The sequence below is a fragment of the Benincasa hispida genome, chromosome 10 (assembly GCF_027475165.1).
Source record: "Benincasa hispida cultivar pf3 chromosome 10, pf3_genome.v1.1, whole genome shotgun sequence".
In the NCBI taxonomy this organism is placed as follows: domain Eukaryota; kingdom Viridiplantae; phylum Streptophyta; class Magnoliopsida; order Cucurbitales; family Cucurbitaceae; genus Benincasa; species Benincasa hispida.
The window spans coordinates 3,537,851-3,562,041 of NC_143487.1; the positions used below are offsets into that span (position 1 = coordinate 3,537,851).

Sequence of the window (24,191 nt, forward strand, 5' to 3'; positions counted from 1 at the left end):
GGACGATAGCACTTAGACAAGGTAAACGATAGCATCAAGAGATAGGCAATAGCGTTTGGTGGAGGTAGACGATGACGTCTAAAGGAGGTAGTCGATAGCGTCAAGAGGTAGAAAATAGATGATATCGTGTAGACGATATTTTCAGGAGGTAGGCGATAGTATCAGAAAAGGTAAACGATAGTTTCAAACAGGCAGACGATAACTCAGACGGTACACGACAGTGGCAAGCCAACTTTTCCTTTATAATTTCTTGTATATTGAAATGTACATAGGTGATGTATTTATACAATATGGAATCCCTAATTTGGGAATGCATGAATAACTCAACAAAATAAATTGTTAGACACTTTGTTGTAACCATCCTATTCCTTTGGTAAATCCTATTCTTTTAGTAGGGAGGAAAGACTGTAATTTATGAAGTCTTGCACTGCTGACAGAGCTGTTGGGTGGATTTTTCGTTAGGGATGTGGTTGGCTGTGTTGGCATCCTTAACAATAAATATTAAAATCTTATTAACCAACTTCTCCGTAGGTTAGTGTGCATTTGAAATATATTCAGAGGTTACAAACTGAGAAAGACATATGTCCCTCGACTAAAATATTAATTTTCATATCATCACTAAGAAATAATTTACCATAAACCATTTTTTTCTAAAACTTTACATTTATTTAGTATAACTATGGAGATGTAGGACCGAAAAGTCATGATGCACTTAATATTAACTTTTAATGTAATTTTAGATTTCTAAAATTGTTTTTTATTAAAAAAAAAATGACCTTTTAAAGGACTGTTTGATAGTCTCCATGGAGTTGGGTTATGTTTGATACCCGCTTAAAAGAAAATGGTGAGTTTTAAACCCACCGTTTTACTTACCATTTTCATTTAAGGAATTGTTTGATAGTCTCCATGGTGAGTTTTAAACTCACAGTTTGAGAGTCTCCATGGAGTTGGGTTATATATATATCCCCCAAACACTTTATATTATATTTTTAGATGATATTTATTATATTAACTACACATAGTTGTTCTAGGTAATGTTATTAAGTAAGTTCTGAAACTATCATTTATTGAAACTCTAGAGTATGCTTAAATTATAAGCTAATGTGTTTTCAACTATTATAATAAATTTTAGACAAATCCAAAGATCTCAACTATTATCATACTTACGTAGACTTGTTTCGCTTTTACGTAGTTACACTTATAATTTGTCAACTAGAATATCTAGTTGCATAATTTAGTCTTTTATAAGTAGTAAAGGGTTACATACTCTTATACCATAACCATTAGAACCTCTGAATCCTAACTCCCAAAAAACAATTCACCTCAACGCTTATCACAAGTATTGACTCCCCTTATTTTGAAAATATAGGTAGATGGGAAAATACAAATTCTATGTCGTATTCATTGGTCGTAACCTAGGATCTACCTATCCTGGCACGAATGCCATAAACAAGTCAGTAAGTACAAGAGGGCATTACACAAGTCCTTTGATGAAGCGGAGCATGCGTATAGGTCTTACAGTACAACGCACGCTAGACAAGTTAATAACTAGGGCGTAGGACAATGTAGTACAACTACTGTAACTGTAATAGGCTTCATTTTTCGGATAATCATAATATACACTTGGCTTGAGATAGTAGGATATGAGTGATGTACTCAGTTGTCACGACTTTTCATTTTGTAACTAAACTCAAGTTCATTAATTCTAAGCATAATTCATCCTTTCGAGATCTACATACTTTCCCCCTTACCTTAGTATGATTGAGACTGTTCAGAAGTTGTTTTAAATCATAACAAATATTATAGAGTCTCAATGGCAATTGTTCTTGACATTGGCAATGCTGCTTAACAATAATAGAATGATATAACAACAACCAGCGAACATTAACACTACATTCAGCAACTGACGTTCTTCCACAGTGATTTGGCATGTCGTGAGAGTACTTGAATGGATAGAAGATATATATGATTTTGTGCAACATGATTAAAACGATGGGATGTTTGGAGCTAAGTAGATATGTTGGTATTGAAGAGAAGGTGGCAATGTTCCTACAAATTCTTACTCACGATGTGAATAATCGAGTAGTAAGCACACATTTTTCGAGAATTAGCAAGACAATTTCGAGATAATTTAATGCATTTCTTAGAGCATTAATACAGCTACAGCAGTCTTGTTGAAAACCCCCAACCGATTACATGTGTATGTACCAGTGGACGATGGAAATGGTTTAAGGTAGAACAAAGTTCCAATATCATTCTATTAATACATTTGAAATAAATTGTGTTGACATCTTCTTGAATTATCATGATTAAACAATTTCAATAGAATTTTTCGGGTGTATTGGACAGCATGTACGTCAAAGTGAATGTCAGTATCGTAAATTGACCATGATATAGGACGAGGAAGGAGGAAATCTCCATAAATATTCTTGCAGTCTATGACTAGAACGAAGAGTTCATCTTCGTTATATCAGGTTGGGAGGCTATGAAGCACAAACACAGATACGGCTACACGATATGGATACGATTGAATACGGTGATTCGTCAATCTCAACAAAACTAAGATACGGATACGTCTAATGATGCATCATTTTTTATATTTTTTTAAACATATATTTCTAAAAAACGAGGATACTGATACGATGAAGATACATTTTCTTTTTCTTTAAAAAAAATCTAGGATATAGATAAATTTAACATACAAATTAATAACAATAATACAAAATAGAATACAAACACTAAAATACAAAATTTAATTTTTTTAAAAAAAAAAAAAAAAAAAAACTAAGATGTTGAAGTACAGTAGTTAATAAAATGCAATAGAAAAGTGACTCATATTGTAAAGAAGAAGAAGAAGAAAATTAAAGGGAGAAGTATAAAGATAAACGAAGAACTTCTTCATTGAATTATTGAAGATGTCCAAATGGTTTATACTTTAGTGGGCTTTATGGGGACTCAAATGTGAAGATGGTGATTAGACGATTCTAGTCCAGGGTTTGGTCCGTTATTTTTTTTTTCTTTTAGTTTTGGACTCGAGTAGTGAGATTTTTAAATAGGTTGCCTGGTTTTAGATTGGAAAAGATTAGATGAGTTGATTGTCTTTTTTCTTTAAAAAAAAAGTATATGTAGAAATAGATACGTCAAATCGCGTGTCAAATACGTATCTGGAAAGTATCTAGAAGTATCGATATCTGATACGTATCTGATACTGATTATTTGCCTCACTTGAAGCATTTGTGCTTCATAGATGGGAGGGCTTGACCATCGACTCTAGGGTCCTGAGGGATGCAGTTGTGCAACCGCACGGACTAGGGGTTCCAAAGGGTATAAAAATACTCATGTACGTAAGTAACCTTGAGTTATTACATTAATAGATATGTATCATAATCCCAAAAATGGTATAGGATACTACTACCTCTATGATGCTGGCTACCCCAATGTTGAAAGATCTTTGGCTCCATATAGAGGGGAACGCTACCATCTCTAAAACTGGCATGACGCGAAAACGTACCAACAACATCGAGAGAATTTTTCAACATGAAGCATTCATCGGCAAGAAATTTTATCGAGCGGGTATTCGCACTGTTGAAGGGGCGATGAGCAATTCTTAGGGACAAATCCTTCTACCCGGTACAGGTCCAATGTCAATCTATAATTGCATGTTGCCTGATTCACAACTTAATCAAAAGGGAAATGGGGATAGATGCTTTAATTGTTGAGTTGTTGGACGAGAATTCTGCATCTGTTGTTACGAAGGGGAGAATATTGAATTTATTAAGATATCAAATGAATGGACCCAATTTATAGATGATTTGGCTATCGAAATGTTTTTCCAATGGCAACAATCATGACTGTATTTCTGGAAGGAAAAAAAAATGAAAAAGAAAACATATTTGAACATCTTATCTACTTGTTTAACAATATCCCGTGTTTCATTTACGCTGTGAACATTTTTAATTCGACTATTTAACTTCATGGTTTTTTTTTTTAAATGTGGCACGAAGCTGTTTAATTTTGAATAATGCCTTTACTACGTATACATGCATGAATCAGAATGGTAGGTGATGGAAAAAGATCAAAACACACATGGATGAAAGTCGTTGACGTTGGGTTGGCGAACGCCCTAATCTCTTTGGTGGAGTCTGATTGGAAGTCTGATAATGGGACTTTTCGGTCAAGATATCTGCAACACTTAGAGCGAATGATGGAGAAGAAGTTGCCCGGATGTGGCCTAAACGAGAATTCCATCGAATGCAAGATTAGAAGTTTAAAGAAACAATATTCGATAGTAACAGAGATGTTAAATCAATCAGGGTTCAGATTTAATAAGGAGTTCAAGTGCGTTTAGGTGGACAGGGAGATCTTCGACGTTTGGGTTCGGGTGAGTTTTTTAAAAAAGTGAACAATGTACACCACACCTGTTTTCATATAATTTTTAATATTGCTTCTATATACCAATGCAGAGTCATCCTAACGCGAAGGGATTGTGAAACAAGTCATTCCCCCATTACGATGAATTATCAAATGTATTTGGGAAGGACATGGCAACCGGACAGTCATGCGAGTCCCTAGTGATGATGCCGTCAAATTTGTTCTGAGAAATAGATGACGAGAATTGGCTAGGATCGTAGGAATACCCTACCCCAGATAATGAACAAATCCAACTACCTGAGGATGCAATAGAAAAAGATTAAGTAGGTATGTCCACGAGGAGAGCAGGTGTACTAGATATCTCTATGGGCAGAGCAAGCGTATCAGCAAAGACATCTAGAGGGAGTAAGAGGAAACAACTAACATTCTAGAATGAAATGATCGACATCATGCGATTAACCGCTGATATGCAGTCAACGCGCATGGGCAGACTCGCTGCTTGGAAAACCAATAAATATGAGCTGGAATTGAGACGTCGGAAGAATGTAGTTCAAGTCATATTTAGTATTAAAGGGTTAATAGAGGATGATAGATGCAACCTAATTGATATAATTGGCACAAACATACAAAAAACGGATCTCTTCCTCACTGTACCGGAAGAGAAACGGCTACAGTACTGCACACGCTTACTTACTCGAACCCACTAGACTGACCACCTAATATTTCAACCCAAAAACATATATTCATTTAATTTGTTTTTTGGAACAGTCACATATTCGGTCGTTTGATATAATTTTTGTGATGTTCAAAAGAATGTAACTGTACCATACTATCACATTCTCAACATCATTATGAAATGAAAGGTAATTATTCTATATGCAATTTAAGTTCGACATATACGATCCATATTATATAAAAATAAAGTAAATTATCCAATTATTCAATGTTTATGTATAGAGGCATGAAAAGAGATCTTTCTAAATCCCTTACAAGCTTAAGAAGCTCATTTCCATGAAAGTAAGTAAGGAAGGCTTTTCCGAGAAATAGATTTGAGATGCTAAGTTAGCAAGATTCAATATACATACATACAATATACCAATTCATAAATAATTGAGTTGTAATATGACATGTATTTTGGTAGTATGTTTTACAGATTGAAAAAAATTAAAATTTTTATAGTTTTTGAAAAGAATCAGTTATATTTTACAAATTGAAAAAAAAAAATAGAATTTTTCCGGGTCATGTCATAAAAGGATTGAGAAAATAGATGTATGGTTGAAAATTAATCAACAATTACAAAAAAAAAAAAAAAAAAAAAAAAAAAAAGAACCAACCTTATTCACAAAAATTGAAACCCTCAACTCAACACACCAAACACGAACAATAATTATCAACTCAAATCTGCACAACACAGACAATTTAACTCTCCAGATAATAATTACCAATTCAACTCTCCACTTTTATCACACACCAAATGGCCTCTAAACAATTAAATTGATCTAACTTTTCTTTTTTGGAGGGGCAGAGATCTCAGCTATACCACACTTTCCCATAATTCATAAATTTTATTTTAAAAGTCAATTGATTATAAAAATAATGTAAATTTTTTTTTAAAAAAAATGATAATTCTTGTCAACCTATATATACTTCAACTAAAGTCATTATAATCTCAACCAACAAAAGAAATCTCGATATTTACAAGCATCGTTCAAATCAAGAGCTAGACAATTATCTAGTGACTACACCAGAAGATTAAGAGTTTCATTATTTGACTAATTATACATTAAGATGATTAAAGAAGTGGGTGAAAAAACATAGAAATAGAGTAAGGAAAGAAATTATAATGGCATTCACTAATCAAAACTTGGTAACTCTTGACATGACAGGTTGACAAGTTTCGTCGTCTCCACACAATTATATCGTACAAAGAAACAAAGCAACAACCTCTATGATACAAAGGACAATCACATAGACGTATTACTTTCACTACCAAATCACACCCTTAAGTTAAAAATCTGTCCACTACAAATGGAGAAAAATAATAGACACCAAAGAACAAAAATTTGTAAAATTACCATTGGAAAATGGTAAATACCTATAGGAGCAAAAAAAAAGAGAGAGAAAAACTAAGACCATCTACCACCTGTGCTTGTGACCCGATATTGAATGGTACAAGGGTCGACACTACATCTTGCAGCGCATCAAACATTTTAAACATCACTGCCACCAGCAACCTGATTCTTGAACCTATACAATCCATTTGATGGCTTATTGGAGGTGTGTGAATATTGGAACTCCAGCCTTCGTATATCCGTTTGAACAACGATCACAAGTTCTGGTACTCAGAGACGGGGGCGTGTGTTCTATACATTACACCAGAACTGCCATAGTGGTAGTAGCATGAGGCAAGACTCGATATAAGTTTTTAAGCGATGTGTCAAGCAATGTGCTTATATCCATGCAAGGGAACCTCGGTCGTTGGTTACTTGAGGGCGGCCTCTAGTTGGCGTTGGAGGTCTGTTGGCATTCAGCTCCTGAACTCATAGAATACCAACAAAATGGAATCAGTATTGACAACATACAAACATAGCCCAAGAAAATTAGTTGTGGATGAACATATCAGCAGCACCTGCATCCACGTATCTTCTAAATGACGTTCTGGTGATGCCTCTGGGGAAGTCATTGCAGGTGGTAAAGGGTGAATTAGCTTTGGGACAACAACAAGATCTCGACCAAGAACTAAAATAGCTCCAGCATTATTTGCAGTGCCTGTATGCAAGAACCGATACTGTATCAGCAAAATATTCACAGATCCTGGAAATAAGATCAAGCAAAAAGAATACCGCAGTAATTTGTGGCCGAGAAAAGTGTAATCAAATGCCCTTGAGCAAAACGTTCAAAACCATCCATGACACATTCATGGGCGCGAACTATCAGCTGGAGATCATTATTGTTGCAAAATTCCATGACACGATCAGGCTGCAGCAACAACAATTCCATATGAGCATTTTATAGTAACGGCCAATTCATTCATTGCACTTGAAAAGTGATTCAATCAACATCTATTAAAAAAAACAGAGTTCCGAAATATAGTGAAGCAGATGTGTTAACAACAGACATTAAGAAGCTATTTCCAATGGACTTCAAAGCTGAAAAATCTCAAAAACAAACAAAAATAAATAATTTAGCGAATGTGCTAACAAGAAATGAAAGATGCGCACTGGAGCTACTCATGAGCCATGCCGAAGGCATTATTAATATATCTTTTAATCATGTCCCTCACCTTTCACGAGTAGATTTAATTTCTATACCTGGCGTGCCCACTATAAGATGCCTTAGGCCCAGATTTCAAAATATCATCTTCCGACAATATGATATCTAAACCTTTCGTTCATAATTTATTCAAGGGTGAAAGAGTATGTAAGGTAACCCTTACATGACATTGATATCAAATGGAATAAAATTTCCCGAGGCAATACAAAATGCTCCCGACCAATTAGAGAGGGCTAATAATCCCTCCCTTCCCCTACAACTTTCTAAAACAGAAAAGCATAAAAATTACCATCACCATTTCCCAACACAAGTACCACCAACATTCCCTTGGTGGTCCCCCTTCCTTGGGACCCCCTTAATTTCATTAAACCCCATCATCATACATGTTTTGCATCAAAAGGTCAATCTTCAACTAGAATTTAGATTAGTTTCCTCCATATTAAGAAAGCACTGATGCTGTCGTGATTTTTTTTTCCAGAGTTTGGATGTTATTAACGCTGAGAACCAAATGTACTAGGTAATGTGCAAAAAGACGGTGTGAACCATCTATGACTATGACAGAGGGTAAGGCACATTTAACACTTACCCCAAAAGTGACTAAACCTGGACCTCTAGCATTAGGCCGTAGTCCTTCCACACTATCATTTTCTGTAGGATCAGACCTGTAAATTTTCATATCAATACATGAGATAAGTATATTGCAGTGATTACTACTGTTGAACAGAACAGCAAACCAGATATGTATTAAGATCATTGATCAGCTAGTCAAAAGAGTTGAAAACTGCATAGAAATGCACTAACCACAGCAAATCCATGAGGACAATTGAACCAGCTTCCATTGTAATTGGACGCTGAATATTCTCAATCTGCTCTACATGATTTATTGACCGACCAATACCACCATGCATACAAATTATCTTCTTTTCAATCAAAGCTGCTAGAGGAAGCCAGTTAAATAACCGGTTAATCCGATGCCATGCCCAAATTCCATCCCTTTCTCCCTGTTCCATAAGGAATGAAATGAGTCGCTATAACCAATTTATATGATGGAATGTGAAAATATACAAGTGTATACAATAATAATACCATCCGCTCAATACACTCAATCCGAAAGCCAAAAAGAGCATTAATATCTGCAGCTTCATGGTTCCCACGTATCAAATGTACATTCTGCTGATACTCGACCTGCAGTAAAAGCGTATAGAAAAGCAGCCTATCAAGGCACAGTATGTGATAGATTGAAATTTAACTAACAAAAGCAACATCACCCAAGTACCTTTAAAGCAAGTAGAAGGGTAATAGTTTCAAGGCTGTGTTGACCTCTGTCAACATAATCTCCTAAGAAGAGATAATCGATATATCTGACAGTTGTTCATCAAAAGATATTACGAAAATAGACTGAATAAAGATGATTGAAGATTCATATTTGTCTTTCATATATAGAACCAAACAATCCTTTACTTACGCAATATCCCCAGCAGTTGAAGGTGCACCATACTCATCAAAAAGGCGCATAAGGTCCCCAAATTGACCGTGTAGATCACCAAATATTTTTATAGGAGCCTTAAGCTGTAAAACGCTAGGTTCATTTGAAAATATTTTCTCAGCACTATCACAAAGATCAGCTATTTCATTGCAGTCCAAGAAAAATTGTCGGCGAACAGGAGGTTTCCAACCGCGAGGCTTTAGAAGGTGTGCTATCACCTGAGAAGATAAAAGTAGAAAGCATACTATATCAAACCAAAAGGATAACGGGAATCAAGGAAAAAAAGCAGTGGAACATTAGCAATTAAGTGAGAGTATCATCTGCCTCCTTCAACTAACAGCCAAAGGCAGCTTTAGGGTTTTCTTGAAAGGAGATGAGACATTGGCTCAAACAGTATAAACCGTTAGCCATGGATTTAAATTAAAAATACATGGACAAAATCATATTAATTACATAAGAGATATAAATAGGAAAGAGATCTCATCTAACAATCATAACTTAAATTTGTTAAAAATCATTCTTGGTATCATTATTGTTATCATTTATAATATGGTTTTTTTCTCTATTTTATCTTCAAAGGAAATTTTAATCCTGGATAATAAAGTGGTAACCAAGTCCTTACAAAATATTGCTTTAGATTGATCAAAATATCCACACTGAAAACTAAAATATCTAAGGAAATGGGCTTGAAGCAAAGTAGTCGTGTAGAAGAGAGAAGGATTGTGCCAAAAAAAGATGTTGTTGGACATAGAAACGAGTTATCTCTGGAGGGGGGAAATGATGCCATATGCTCAGGTGCAAAACATGTTTTTCTATTACCCATTCTGCATCATTCCAGAGATCTCTAACACTAATCTTAGCAAACCAGAGAAAGTTGATTATGATAGGAGGATCATCATAAAAGGAAGGGGAGATAATCGACTTCAACTATCCAGTTCATGACCTGGCAATTGGCAAAGCTTTTATCAAGGAGAATGAGACGATGGAACAAGACTGCACAAAATCCTAGAGAACATGGGGCAATGGGTAATACTGGAGCCTGATTTCTGTGGAAGACAGTCTTTGGTCGAGGGACTGGTTAAGGAAAGGTTAACTGTGGCAGCAACTAAAAAATATTGATGAATGCAAATCCTCTAGACTAGACACATTCACAAACTGAAACATAATCTTTCGAAATAAAGTTCTGAAATATATTCAAGCTGAATTATGGAACATCCAAATCATTTCCTAAAAGAGGAACTTATTTGCTCCCATTCAACTCTAAGAGTAGTTGAGCAATGGAGGACTGGAGAAATGAAAAGAAGAGAGCTCGAACATTCAAGATAGATCTTGAGAAAGCAGAAGACATGGTGGGGTGGGAGTTGTTCCAAACAGTCATGAAAAGAAAAGAATTTGGAAATTGAAGGCTGATGTGGATAAAGACGTGCACCTACTAAAACCAAATTCTCTATATATCTTACTGGAGAGGTAGTTGCATCAAAAGGGTTTGAGAGACTGAGACCCTTTCTCCCCTTTTCTCTTGGGATTGTGGGAGATACGTTGGGTCGCTTAAGTAGGATGGTGGATCGAGGGGATTCCAAGTTTGAAGGAGAGGCTTTTACAATCTAAAGATGAAATTTCATTATCTTGTAAAAATACGAGTGAGCAATTGACAACCTAATTAAAATTCTGGAAGGTTTTCTAAATTGTTGTGTTTAAAGATAAATGTAGAGAAACAAGTGGCACAAAATATTCACATTTCAGAGTAGAAATCACCAAAAACTTATAGCAAAGCTCTTCTATAAGTTATGCAAATATGCTTGGAAGATATTTTACCCAACACTGGCTATAATGAACATTCAACACAGAATAATTCTGCATAACTTGAATAGGACCTAAACTATAATGAGCTGATCCTTGAATACCTTCTTGGGCACGCTGTTGATGGACATCTGACGATCTAATAGTTTCCTTGCTGCAGTTGCATTCTCAGGAGTCCCGTAGCTTACCCTCCGACCTTCATTTTCAAACTGATCAATTGAAAGTTGCCTAACCATGCCACCTAGAGCTCCACCAGTCTCAGCAGCAACAACCACCTAATAGTGCAGTTCAAGTGTTAAAATATACAGCACAACATTTTATTACACAACCACTTTTAATGTGTATATATATTAAAAAATAATAATAATAATAATAATTGTTATTATTATTTTTAAAAAAAATGCACCAAACATCTGTAGTAATTATAATATATACTAACAGCTCTATGATGCAGCCTAACTCCAGCAGGAGCAATGCTATTTGATCCAGTAGAATCAGGCTTTATCAAGCTAGAAATCTGTTTCCCACTTGGAGTAGCCTCAGCCCCTCGATCCCTATCAGGGAGCTCAACTTCCCCATTGACTTGCCTTGCCTTAGCTGCAGCAAATGTAGCACTGATAGCCTCAGCTTCTGCTGCTGATGCCTCAACCAAATATTCGACACCTTTACTCATTCGCCTGCACAGTATTATTGTACATCCAGTTCCAGGATTCTGAGCAAGGCCATTTTAATACAAGTTGAGAACTGAGAATCTAGTCTAGAAAAATTTTACTAACCGTTGGCCTTGAAGCATTGCATTTTCTGTGCTTATATCAGTGTATATGTCACCATTCACGGGGGGAGCAACAGGATTTCCCAGCACCACTGAACCATCAGGAGCAGCTTCTGGCATCGTTTGTCTAGCTCTTTCATCAGTGAATCCATACCTGGGTGGTAATCGTCCAGGTTGAACAGATGCAGCAGCTGCTGCTGCTGCATGAGAAGCTGCACTTGTTGTTTCAGCAGCAGCCATATCCTCAGCAACTAGAAGGTCGTCTAACAAAACACCTGTGGATATATGAAAAATATTACTACGCCATGTATTATGAATTCTGAGGTACAAATGCTCTGTGAAATCTCATGAACAAAATACTTATCAGCATAATAAGTTCAGCCCTTCAGACATACAGAAGTCTACTGTTTCTATGAACAAATCATAGACATGACAAATATTAAGAAGATATACACTGTTAGAATAACACACTCCTAAAAAATTTTGCACAGAAAGCTAGAATTCCATCGGTCATCTTAGCATCATTCAATACGCAACAAATCAACTCATAATGATGCATGTTCCCAGATTGTCTTAGTAGCTAAGATCATGTCGCCCATTGGAGTCACACCAAACCTAATCTTGCCGCTATGATTCATCATAATTAAATTATAGTCCACTTTTTGTGCTGGTAATGATCCCTGATGAAAAAAAATGCACAACTAAAAGATAAACAAACTAAGATTTCCATATACATGAAAATGTACAATATTAAAGTTCAGCTAAGGAGATACTTAGGTCCCTGATAGCATTTTTTTCTCCTCACTGCAATACTGTTAAGAGGCTTTATATTTTAAATGGAAATATTCTACTTCTTTATGAGAAGATAAAGGAAGTATTCTACTTTAACAAAATTTGTCAGAGGAAAGTGGAGTTTATAGGCAACTTTGGTGCCTTGGGTAATCCAATCTTATCTTCATTTAAAAATAACAAAGGGTGTCTCTCCTTAGGTTGCATCACGAAAGTGCTAGTTTCATTATATCTTTTCTGGCTATACCATCTGTCTTTCTATGAAACCCTTCCTTTATTATCAATCTGAAAAACAAGGAGAATTTGTAATGCAAGTGGATAAATAAAAAGCTTTTACGACTCACCACCGCGTAAACCACCATAAATGAAAATTAGGTCACCCACGGCAGCAGCTGCATGCCTACAACGCCTAGTTAATTCTACAGAAGCATCACCACCTGCTGCATCAGCACTATATCTCCCCGTCCTGGGAGAGGTAACAACAGATTTTATGTCACACCAGACACCTGCTGCAGTATCCAACACTGTAAACAGAGTAATATGAGAACTATGTAAGACTCCCCGAGGTAAGAGATCCTAGGATTAGAAGACGCACATAAATAATCGTGTTAACATAGAGAAAAAGAAACAGCTTTATGCTAGTCAAAGGACCAACACAATTTCAAGAAAGAAAAAGAGAAGGAGAGAAATCAATGCCAACACGATTTAAATAGCATAGAAACTTCTTTTTTAAAAATCAACATTAACCAAATTTCATTAAGATCTACGGAATGAAAGTCATTCAAATGCAAGAAGTCAAAACTGAACAGAAAAATGACTTAAACAATGAAGAAACTCTCCATGGAACAACATCATTAACAGATTCAGCATCTATATGAGCCTCCCAATGTCAGTAAAATATTTCATGGATCAAGTCTTACTTTGGACAACCACAAAAAAGAAGAGCAAGAATTCTCAGGAGAATGCCATCATATAAGGCCTTTGGGAATTATGGAAGGAAAAAACAATAGAGTGGTCAGGGGTGTTCACAAGGAGAATGTTCAAATAGGTGTTCTTGTTTACACTACTTCCAACTGGAGGACTAATACAGCTTTTATGTAAATACACTTCAGCTTTATAAAAATAGCTCTTTTATAGCCTCCAGTACCTCAAGGGCCCCTCTTTTGCCTTTTTGGATGTAAATCAGTTATTCTACTTCATGAAAAGTTCTACTACTGTTCCAAAGTGAAAAAGGATCAGAAGCCTCTGACAATCTATTTGTATTAATTCAGGAAAAGTAGATATTTTTTAATAAGACTTTTCATTGATTGATGAGAAGGAAGAAAAATGTCTGGGGATACAATCTCCCGAAGAGTGAGAAAGAAACAAACAAATAGGACTAAAAACCAGAACCCTTAAGAAATGGAAACATTAATTAAAAAAAATAAAAATAACAGCTGCAACAAAGAGAATAGAAATACAAGGACGCCAAAAAGGATCAATGACTTTCAAATAGCAAGAAGAACAAATATATTGATCGATGCTGAAAGCTTCTTCAAACAAAGACTAGAGCAAGCTGAGACAGCAAAGAGAAATTTAAATAACTAAACAGAAGCAACAAGCAAAAACTTTGACTAATACATAAAGTTTAGAGTTTAGGGTTTAAGGATTATAGCCTTACATCTCTCATAGCAAACTTGTCCTGGTTTTGTATTAGTCATGAAAAATTACAAAAAGTAAGACCAAAATGTTTCTAATCAATAAGAAAGACCAACAACAAAACACAGAAAAACCAAAGGAGCAACCAAATTTTTCTCTAAGATGAGGTAGCCAAAACTGAGGAGCCAATTATGTTCCCCAATACTTCTGTGATTATAGCCTTACAACTCTCAAAGAAAATTGGTCTTGCTTAAACCCTACAACATGTTTCTAATCAATAAGAAAGACCAACAACAAAACACTGAAAAACCAAAGAAGCAACCAAACTTTCTCTAAAATGAGGTATCCAAAACTGAGGAGCCCATTATGTTCCCCAACACTTTTGTGATAAAAGCCGTACATCTCTCATGACAAATTGGTCATGCTTGCTTTTTGTAATCTTTCATGCTAATGGCTCCCTATTATAATTTCATAACCCTAATGAAATGAAGTTCGAGTGTGTCTCAAAAAAAAAAAAAACAATTGCTTTCAATGAGTGGAAATGAAAGAATACAAAGGCATACAAAGGACCAAGCCCACAAAAATCCCATTAAAGAAAGGGGTTCCAACCAAGTAGAAAAAAATTTATAAGAATAACAACTTTCATTGAGAAAAAATGAAAGAATATAAGGACAAACAAAAACACCCCGCCCACAAAAGCAACCCCTTGCAATTAAGGAGTCCAGCCATGCAAAATGACACCTATAGGGTAATTACAAATGGTCTTTGAAACCAAAGCGCACAAGGAAACATGAAAGCGAACCATCAACCAAACCTCACTAGGATCTTTATCCACACCCCTAAAAGTCCTACTATTTCAATCACCCCACAAAGCCCAACCAAGTAAAATGTTGCATAAAGAGTAGTTACAAGGTCTTCAAAGTTGACGCTCTATGAGAAACATGAAACCTCACCAAAGACCAATAAGATTGGGCTTATCAAATGGTTTCTTCTTAGGATTAAATCTTTTTTCCCAAAAAAGATTGCAAAGAACCCCTTCTACAGCTTCATCAAAAAAGATCTTCTCTGCTTCATCATCAATTGGAAAATTTTGCTCCCAATGAACAGAATTCTAACCACAGTTTCCATATCTGAATCCAAACCATCCCCACAAAATTCTGAACTTTGGGTTAGCTTGTTTGATGAATAGAACACACCTCTTGAGAGATAATTATCAACTAGAGGTAAAGAAGAATTGATGATGGTTGAGAAATGTATACTGATTCTCTGAATGTTTTTTGGCTCCTTTTTCCTTCTGGTTGAAATCTTTTTCAGTAAAACTGAACAAATGCATTTTTCTTCAAATACATCTTGATTAGTAGCTTGATGTATCACTAACATAGATAAAGTAGCATTTGAGGCGGTTGCGCTCTTTTTCCTTGTATAGAATAAAGAGTAAGCTTTTAAAAGGCATTTTTTATATGCCTGGCATTTTTTTTAAAGACTTCTCCATCCAAGACATCAGTCTCAATTGGAACGCCTTCATCTTCCCGCTTTCTTGATCTTGTAACAGTCTAGTGATGGATTTTAATTTTCAATTTATCTTTCTGTTGTAAGCCTTGATATATGCAAGGTCTTCTTAGTATTGTACTCAGCAATTGAATTTTAGTCCTTCTAGGAGATGATGAGAATGCTATGGAGGAGTCAACCTAGTTGAGATGTCCTGGTGTATTTACTGATCCTTTTTGTGTTATTTAGTTTTTGAATAGTTTTGCTCATTATGGTTTGTTTCCTTTCATACACATGTAACATCTTTCATTATCTTAATGAAGTGGGTTGTTTCTTGTTCAAAAAAAAAATATGCCTGGCACTTTCCAAAATAGGGGATAACTCTTCATCTTCATTAAGTCATTTAGCCGAGAGTCATTAATTGGAGATTTATCAACCACTTCTCTGAACACACTGGCGATGCAGAATCCTTGTCAATCAAAAAACGGGAGAGATGCTGAGAAGAAATGCCATCTTCCTAAAGTAAAACAGAATGCTGAAAATCTAGGGCATTAGTAGTGTCTTCAGACTCTTCACCAACCACATCTTTGCTCGAATCTACCGAGGGGTCATGTCAGAGGTTTTTCATCTTCCAATACACTTTGGATACAAATTAAGTCCAAAGGATTCAAAAAGTCATTTGGAGGAAATTATTCTATTAATGCATCTGGAGGATCCAAAGGAAAAATGTCTCCAAACCTCATAAAAGAGTTTCTTCTTTTTGTATCCATTATCTTGACGAATGCTGGAATTAATCCACATAAGATCTTCTCTACTTCAACGTAAGTTGCAGAACAATCAAACAAATTAAAGGTTTTAAAGGAAATGCTAATAAGACCACCAAAATGTTCACCTATTGCTTCAAAAACACTTCTTCCCCAACTTTGTAAAGGTAAATTCTTGATAGTAATCCAACCCCATACCCTTCAACAAAATCTGGAATACTATGCTTTTTATTGGACCACCTTTCAATTTTTACATGAAATTACCTGAGGAACTTCCACTTCCCAAGTGTACTCATTCCACTCACATGCTTCCATCCTCTAAGTAAAGTTTTGTCAACCATGAACGGATTGAGAAGAAAAAGGGACTCCAAAAATTTATTCTAAAACCTTCCGAATATTCATCCACTTGTCATGAGCAAAAAATTTGGCAATGACCAGTACTACACTATATCCATCCACGTTATTTCATAATTCTTCTTCACCCAATAGAAATGGGAAATGGCAAATTAGAATCCATTTCTGAAACATCATTAGACTTCAAGTTCCCTTTCACAAAATCTACAAAACTTTTGTGAGAGCTTACTTTTTCTATGAATGGGAGAGGTTAAACTGGATCTTAGATCCAATAAAATCTTCATATTTTCTAAGATAATCATGTAAAATATCCCAAAACCGAAAAAGGTAAACCACTTTTAGAAATTCCCACAGAAATATTGATTAACTGCCTTCCTCCAAAAGGGGCCACACAACACAATCAACACTTCAAAGTTCAACCTAAATAACCGAGTTGTACCATAATCATCACTATCTTTTAAAAAGATATGTGAATGCACCGAGAAATGTAATAAAAAGAATGTTAAACCATAGCAAATGAGAGAACGAGATGGATTACCATCTTATTGTTCATATTTTCTATAAAGAGCATCTCACTTTCAAACCAAATGCTAACGAAGGTGTTCCTGACACAAGAATGTTGTAAACCCATAACTAAAAGGGGTGGTATTCTCGAAAAAAGCAGCAAAATGGCAGATTGCACTCGTGGGCGATGGACTGATGGACAGATAGAGCAAAATCCAAACTACCCAAATGAAGAAGACGTAAAAATACGGCAAATAAATGGCAATGGTGATGTCAGAAGCAACAACAACAACTAGGGTTAAGGATGAGGTGAGGGGACGCAAGCAGAAATGGTGGGAGGAGGCATATTCCGAGGAAATTAGATATAAAAACAAATAAGACAACAACAGTAACTATGCGCCTCATTTTTAATCAAGTCCTAATTTGTTGGTTTAATGACATATACAAGCATCAACAATCATCTGCACCCCAGAACAGATAAGTACTACGAAAATCTATCCTGACACATGAAGATGAAGTGACGATATCACAACCACTCATGATGCTTTGGCCTCCCAACTTAAAGCCCTATGTCGTGTACTCTTTCCAACCTAGGTTATTAATAAAGGCTTCTATTCAGGCTAACATATTTTGCAAGGGTAACCCATAACAACATCAAAGAATACATTGACAAAAGGGGAAGATAGCTCATACTCGATAATACTGATTTAGTACCTGCCACGCTTGATGAATCTTCTACCATGCGCCCACCACCAAGGGCCCCTCCAGATACATGGAGTCGTGCATTAACAAATACCTGGAATAAGAGGAAGCGCAGAAAGATTTTTAATAGTAAAGGTTGAGAGAGAGAGAGAGAGCAAGATGAAAGATTAAAGATGGATGAACGCACAGCAGCATGCTGATATCTAGGAGATGGTGAGACACCAGGAGCAATTGCCCATTCCCAACGACCATCTCTGTGTTTAGCAAGTCCATATGCACTTGCCAGCGGCTGCAGGAAATGAAGACAGGTAGTAAGAAAAATCTTAAGTTCAACATCAGTTTAAAATGTTTTTAAAATATTATAGCTTTAGCTAAGGTAAACACTTTTTTCCCTTTTATTCCTTCAGAGAACCAAATAGTCAAATGTCACGCATGAATTCTTTGCAATGATATTCATCTTCCAAGACTTTGAATATATGGAGGCATTCAATATGGAAGTAAATGTAGCTTCATGGTGTTGAAATACTTTATACCATTTTTTATAGCATCTAGCAAATCACACTTCTTTTATTATAACCATGGGTATTCGAGTCAACTTGTGCAAATCTCAACTAATTTTTACAAACGAAATAAGATGTCACTCATAGATATTGTGACACATTTTTTATATGAAAGAAAAAACTTTTTATGATTTTAGGATCTCATAATTTAAGCATATTGATTAATTGCATTAGGCTTTACATTAATTGCATCTCGTCATCTTTAGTAAATATTTATCCTTAATATACTTTTACCATAGAACTAAATAATATGGGATTTATATCTATTCATGTGTCGCAATGCACTATCTCAACCTCGTAACATAAATCAATATTCAACTTAAATCTACAACTTGATTTCAAAAGGAGGAATACCATAGAGATTATGTGATGAACCCTAAAGCAAACGATAACAAGTGCTAAGAATTCATTCAAGTCAGGATCAAATGAATAAAAGCATATCCCATAACAAACCATTAAACAAAGTCAAGTGCCATGTAACAACGATTCTTTTACTCACCACACTATTAGCATCTCTCCCTCCACATAGCAAAAGAAGACCATCAGATCGCGCACTAGCAGTTGCATACCTAGTGATATTTGAAGTGTCAAATAATGGCTGAAACTCATAATATTTTGAAGAAGAAAATTGGTTCTACAGGATTTGAACAAAAAATGCAAATGAAATCCAAATAGGTGAACTCAAATTGTGAAATTTTTTAGTCATAAAAGAGGTGGTTTGTTTGGCATTAGTGAAAGAAGAGTTACTTTCAAATTCTGAGCACCCAAAAAGTAATTATTCGAAAGAAGTAAAAATCGGTAGGATAACATGATTGTGATTTACCTTATGCCAAAACCACTAAATCACTAAATAAGGAAATAAGTTTGAGGTGTAAAACCACTAAAGCAAGTGATAACAAAGAGAAGTAGAAATGTTGCCAAAGCACACAACAAAGTAAGACAAAAACCACATAAAAAGCCAAGATGAAGGGTCTTACATGCACGGAGGTGGACCCTCCCCTTCTGGCTCCAACTTCCGCCATTCATAAGGTTTGGCAGCAGTATCTAGTGCCCACACATCAGCCAAAGGCCGCTTGCCTAAAACATAGACCAAATTTTATGTTGTGTAAAATAGTAAACAAAAAGTAAAAATTGATAATTTCTGAAATAGAAATCATGGGTTGCATCAGATGAACATATGAAAAATTACAAAGAAGTATGGCTTACCATCATTACCACCAATCGCCATGAGGTACCTCTGCCCCACTAGAGCCATTACATGTCCATAACGTGGTCCTGGACCAGGGCCTTGCACAACTACTCTATAGGAAAATAGTCATACGAGGCATATCTTATAAAAACATTCAAAAATGAACAAAGCACATCACCAAAGTCTAACCTATGCCATCGTGGGCGCTGCTGTGTCAGGTCAAGAACATGAAGATCCTCAGCAGACAGACCAGCTGGTCCAATTCCACCCTGCGTCATAAGAAAGGTAAGAGATCCATAATGAAGAACTAACAGAACCCTGACCAAGTAAATTTTACAAACTTAAACCAGAAATTAAACAAGGCTGACCTGAATGACTACCATAGTTCCAACAGCAGTTGCCACATGTGCAGCCCTCGGCGTAGGCGGTTCTCCAAGTGGAGTAATTCTGCAAGATATTTGATGAGAATGTTAGATGAAGACAAGGGGAACGGAAGGAGATGGGATGAAGACCAGGACTTACCTGGACCATTTATTAGTTAAAACGTCATAACAATGCACATCAGCAGTGGCACCTGCAAGCCCTGCAACACAGGAACTACAAAATAAGCATAGTTTACAGCATTAAAAATAAAAATAAAAATATCTGAAAAACCATGTGCAGAGTCGTTCAATTAGCTCCCATGAGATCAAACTGCAGCTTACAAAACTGAAGTGGAATTAAAGTTGTCTGCTCTGCTGACAAAATTAATGATACCAAAAAAAGAGTTTGAATATCTTGAGTTGTACTCAGTCAACAATTTCAATTCTTAGCAAGCAGATCAGCAAATATGCACCTCTAGTTCCACTAGATTAAAGTATCTATCACAAACATAGACAACAAAATGTTGGGCATAAATGAAAAGAAACAAATTCAGAGCAACACGCACTGTTTTGTATCATCAACACGATGAAATTACAGGAAAAATGGATCCGAATTTCAAACATAATCAGTAACCCCACGCCCCTAATAAAACAGGAGGATTTAACTTCCCAATTAGATGTGTTTGAAGGCGAAGTTACATATGCCCCAATGCATTGACTGGTTAGAATGGCAAGAAACCACAACATTCAAGTTTCGGAAGAAAGCAATTCAAGTAGAGGAGTGTTTCAAACGAAAGACTCCTAGGGATACATTAATACATTATATCTGGTGGGATCAAGTGGAACTAGGGTTTTAACAGAACAATTAACGAAAAGGTAGTAACTCCCAACAACGCAACCAGCACCAAGAAGAAATGTTGTGAGCTTTCACGATGTAACGCACACCCCATAACCGCTCTCCGAACATAAATTCAACAATTGAAGAGTATAGTTAGCAAAATTAACATACGGATTCCAGCACTTCCAGCTGATGATGGAGTCCCAGAAGCCGCAGAGTTGCCCTCGAGAGCAGTGGCACCACCAAACAATATTAATCTCGGCCCAATGTATCCCGGAGTCCCCTCCTCGCCAACAGACCCCACAGCCGTCAAGGTATGACCGCATCGCGGCCCTGGTCCATCTTCCTTCTTTTCAATTATCGCGTTTACTACCGAGTACGTAGGCGCGAGTCTTGGCCCTACAACCGTAGTCTGCTGCATCTGCACGGCGGTCTGTTGCTGCTGAGACGACGACATAGACTGCGGCGGAGTTCCACCGCCGGCTTGAGGCTGCTCCCTAAGCTGATCTCTATCGACTCCAGCAGTAGCAGCAGCAGCAGAAGAAGAAGAAGAAGAAGAAGAAGAAACAGTAGTGTGATTCTGCACCGCCGGATCGTGATCGGGCTCCGGAACCATCGAGGAATCGACGTCCATTTATTCAGCTCTTGAATTGAAACCACAAACTTGAAGATCGGATTTAGAATTCCGACGAAACGGAATTCCAAACAGGCATTTCGATTCGGTTCAGAAGTCCAATACCGGACTTTCGAAAGTAGTCCGCAACACAAAAATACCCAAAACCCTAACAGAAATCCTGGATTTCCCGATTCTATAAAAGAACTAAAAAGAAATTCCGAACAAAAAACATCCAGCAGTAGAAAGGAAAAACTTCCTTTTATCCTTTTACACAAAAGAAATGAACGAAATCACTTTCTCTTTCTGCTTTATTTTCCCTCAGAAAAAGAAGAAGTAGATGCAGTACGAGACAATCTTCAAAGCTCCCTCAACGATCAAACCCACATCAAAGTTTCAAGGAGGACAAAATAAAATTAAAATTCCGCTTTCTCTCTCGCTCTTAAAAAAAATAAATAAATAAAATAAAATTGTGCATCATATAATGCGAATTATGCGATATGATATGTGAATGTCTCTCTATCTATCCTTCTTCGACGATATTTTTATTATTTTGTTTTTTTATTTTGACGGTCCGGTTTAAGTGTGTGACGGGAAATGAGTTTTGAGCCGTCAGATCTAAGTTCTGACGGCGCATTGTAGAGGGTTCACCGGCATAACCGGGAATATGGGTTTAACTATAAACGGTGATTACCGGTTATTATATCCTGGGGGGTTTTTAATTTTTTGCAAGTCGAAAAAATTGTCGGGGTGCTTTGAAGACGACGCGCGAGGTGGCGCGTGGGTTGGACGTGGCGGCAAGAGTACCGGCGGTTTGGGCGATGGATTTGGAAATGGTTTAAGTACAGAGTGTAGGGGTATAGTTTCAGTTTCACTCCAATGAATAATAATCGAATCATTTGTTCCGTACTAATAACTTTTTACCATCCACCTCCCACTTCTCAACTACTTCCTACCCATCTGCCAGATAATTTTTTTTCATTTATTTTTTTATTCCCGTGGTTTAAAATTTAAATCATGGAGTTCTCAAAAAAAACAAACCATGTATATAATCAAATTTTGGAAATATATTTCTTCCAAAAAAAATTAATTATATTTAAATGTTAAATCTTATCTATTTGTCATATTATGATTTCATTCTCAACGGTGAAGATTAAAAGGTGTGCATTCAAATTCTAAGTATATATTCTTATGATCGCATTACACTTTAATCTCATAAGAAGATGGAAATGATGTTTAATTTAAAAAATAATAAATATGAAAACAAAATTGTTTGTTTAAAAAAAATATAGTATTCTAGTTGTGAAACTATAAAGAAAAATAAGGTTTGTTTATCAATCAAAAGTACTCGATGACATACACACTAATTATGTAGGGTAAACGATAAGAAACGAATAAAAGACTAATCTACCCTTAGAATAAATAAAAATAATAAAATACGTTAAAGCAAGTAACACTAATTGATCATTTATCTAATTAATAGGTTTTTTTTTGTTTAATAATTACAGGATAAGAGATCGAATCATCAATCATTTGAATGAGCTATAATTGGATTAGTAATCAATAGATATCTATATATATAAACAAGTATTTAAAGTCACATCAAATAAGCTAGGTGTTGGGTTCTTAAGGCGTGTTTAGGACAATGAGTTAGTTATTATAGTTGGGTTATAATAGTTTGTATTTTACATGTAGATTATTTTAAATTGGGTTATAACAATATGTGTTTTAGGTGTAAACTATTTTAATTTGAGAAGAAAATAGTAAATACTATAACAAAAAATTAAAAGACGATGAATGTAAAATAATAAAAACTTTAGTAAATAGTAAATACTATAGCTAATGAGATTTTGAAATAGTGTTTACTGTAACTAATTTGGGGTTTTGAAATAGTATTTACTATAGCAAGAGGTGGTTATTATAGTTTTAATATAGTTTTAGCCCCAAATGCACCTGTAATATCTTTATATTATTATTAAATGATTAATAAAATTTGGATGAAAATAATTAAAATAGTTTTGTTCAAAATTTAATAAGAGAAGTGAAACATTTCAAAAGACTAAAATACGATATTTACAATTTAGAAGAGGAAAATAAAATAAGTGCTAAGGTTGGCATTAAGTGAAAACTAAAATTATGTCTTTTCAAAAGGAAAAACTAAAATCAAATACTTCAACCGTTTTTGTGGACTTGAAACGTGGTGAATATCATTTTTTGAAGAAGTTCCAATAGGTAATATTTATAGGGTCACAAATATAACAAAATTTATTGATAGATTTTGCGATATGAATATAAATTTTGTTATATTTATAAATTTTTTTTATATTATACATATATGCTAATAATACTTTGGATCTAATGGTTAAATTTGCTAACTACTTTCTTTTTTAAGTCAAACACTTATATAACTCGTAAGTTGCTAATAAAATGGCAGTAAAAAAAAAAAACAAAGGAAAAATTGGCGCGTGATATCGTAGGTGAAACGTGAGAGTGACCTTTGTCTGTCTTGCACATGAGGTTAGAGCTGGCTTTTCCTAGATTTTATATTTTTATATCTAATTATGTTATAGTAAAATAACTTTTTATTTTTTAGACATTTAATAAAATAACAATCTATACTCAACTATTAAGATATTTATAAAATAAAAACTGTATATCATTATTAATATTTTTCTTCCCCTTGTATCA

General features: G+C 35.4%; 1 protein-coding gene across 1 annotated transcript; it reads right to left on the reverse strand.

The window, feature by feature from the left end:
* Positions 1-6,197: 6,197 nt before the first annotated feature.
* BSL3 (BRI1 suppressor 1 (BSU1)-like 3) lies at positions 6,198-22,023 on the reverse strand. Its single transcript, XM_039045075.2, has 21 exons — positions 21,062-22,023; positions 20,213-20,273; positions 20,059-20,137; positions 19,880-19,959; positions 19,708-19,802; positions 19,479-19,578; positions 19,001-19,070; positions 18,129-18,230; positions 17,954-18,035; positions 12,836-13,015; positions 11,707-11,977; positions 11,370-11,607; positions 11,035-11,205; positions 9,110-9,348; positions 8,921-9,005; positions 8,731-8,829; positions 8,446-8,645; positions 8,231-8,306; positions 7,215-7,350; positions 7,001-7,140; positions 6,198-6,905 (listed from the first exon to the last, which is right to left on the reverse strand). The coding sequence occupies exons 1-21, from the start codon at positions 21,522-21,524 to the stop codon at positions 6,822-6,824; spliced, it is 3,051 nt and encodes a 1,016-aa protein (XP_038901003.1). The 5' UTR covers positions 21,525-22,023; the 3' UTR covers positions 6,198-6,821.
* Between the last annotated feature and the right edge of the window lie 2,168 nt (positions 22,024-24,191).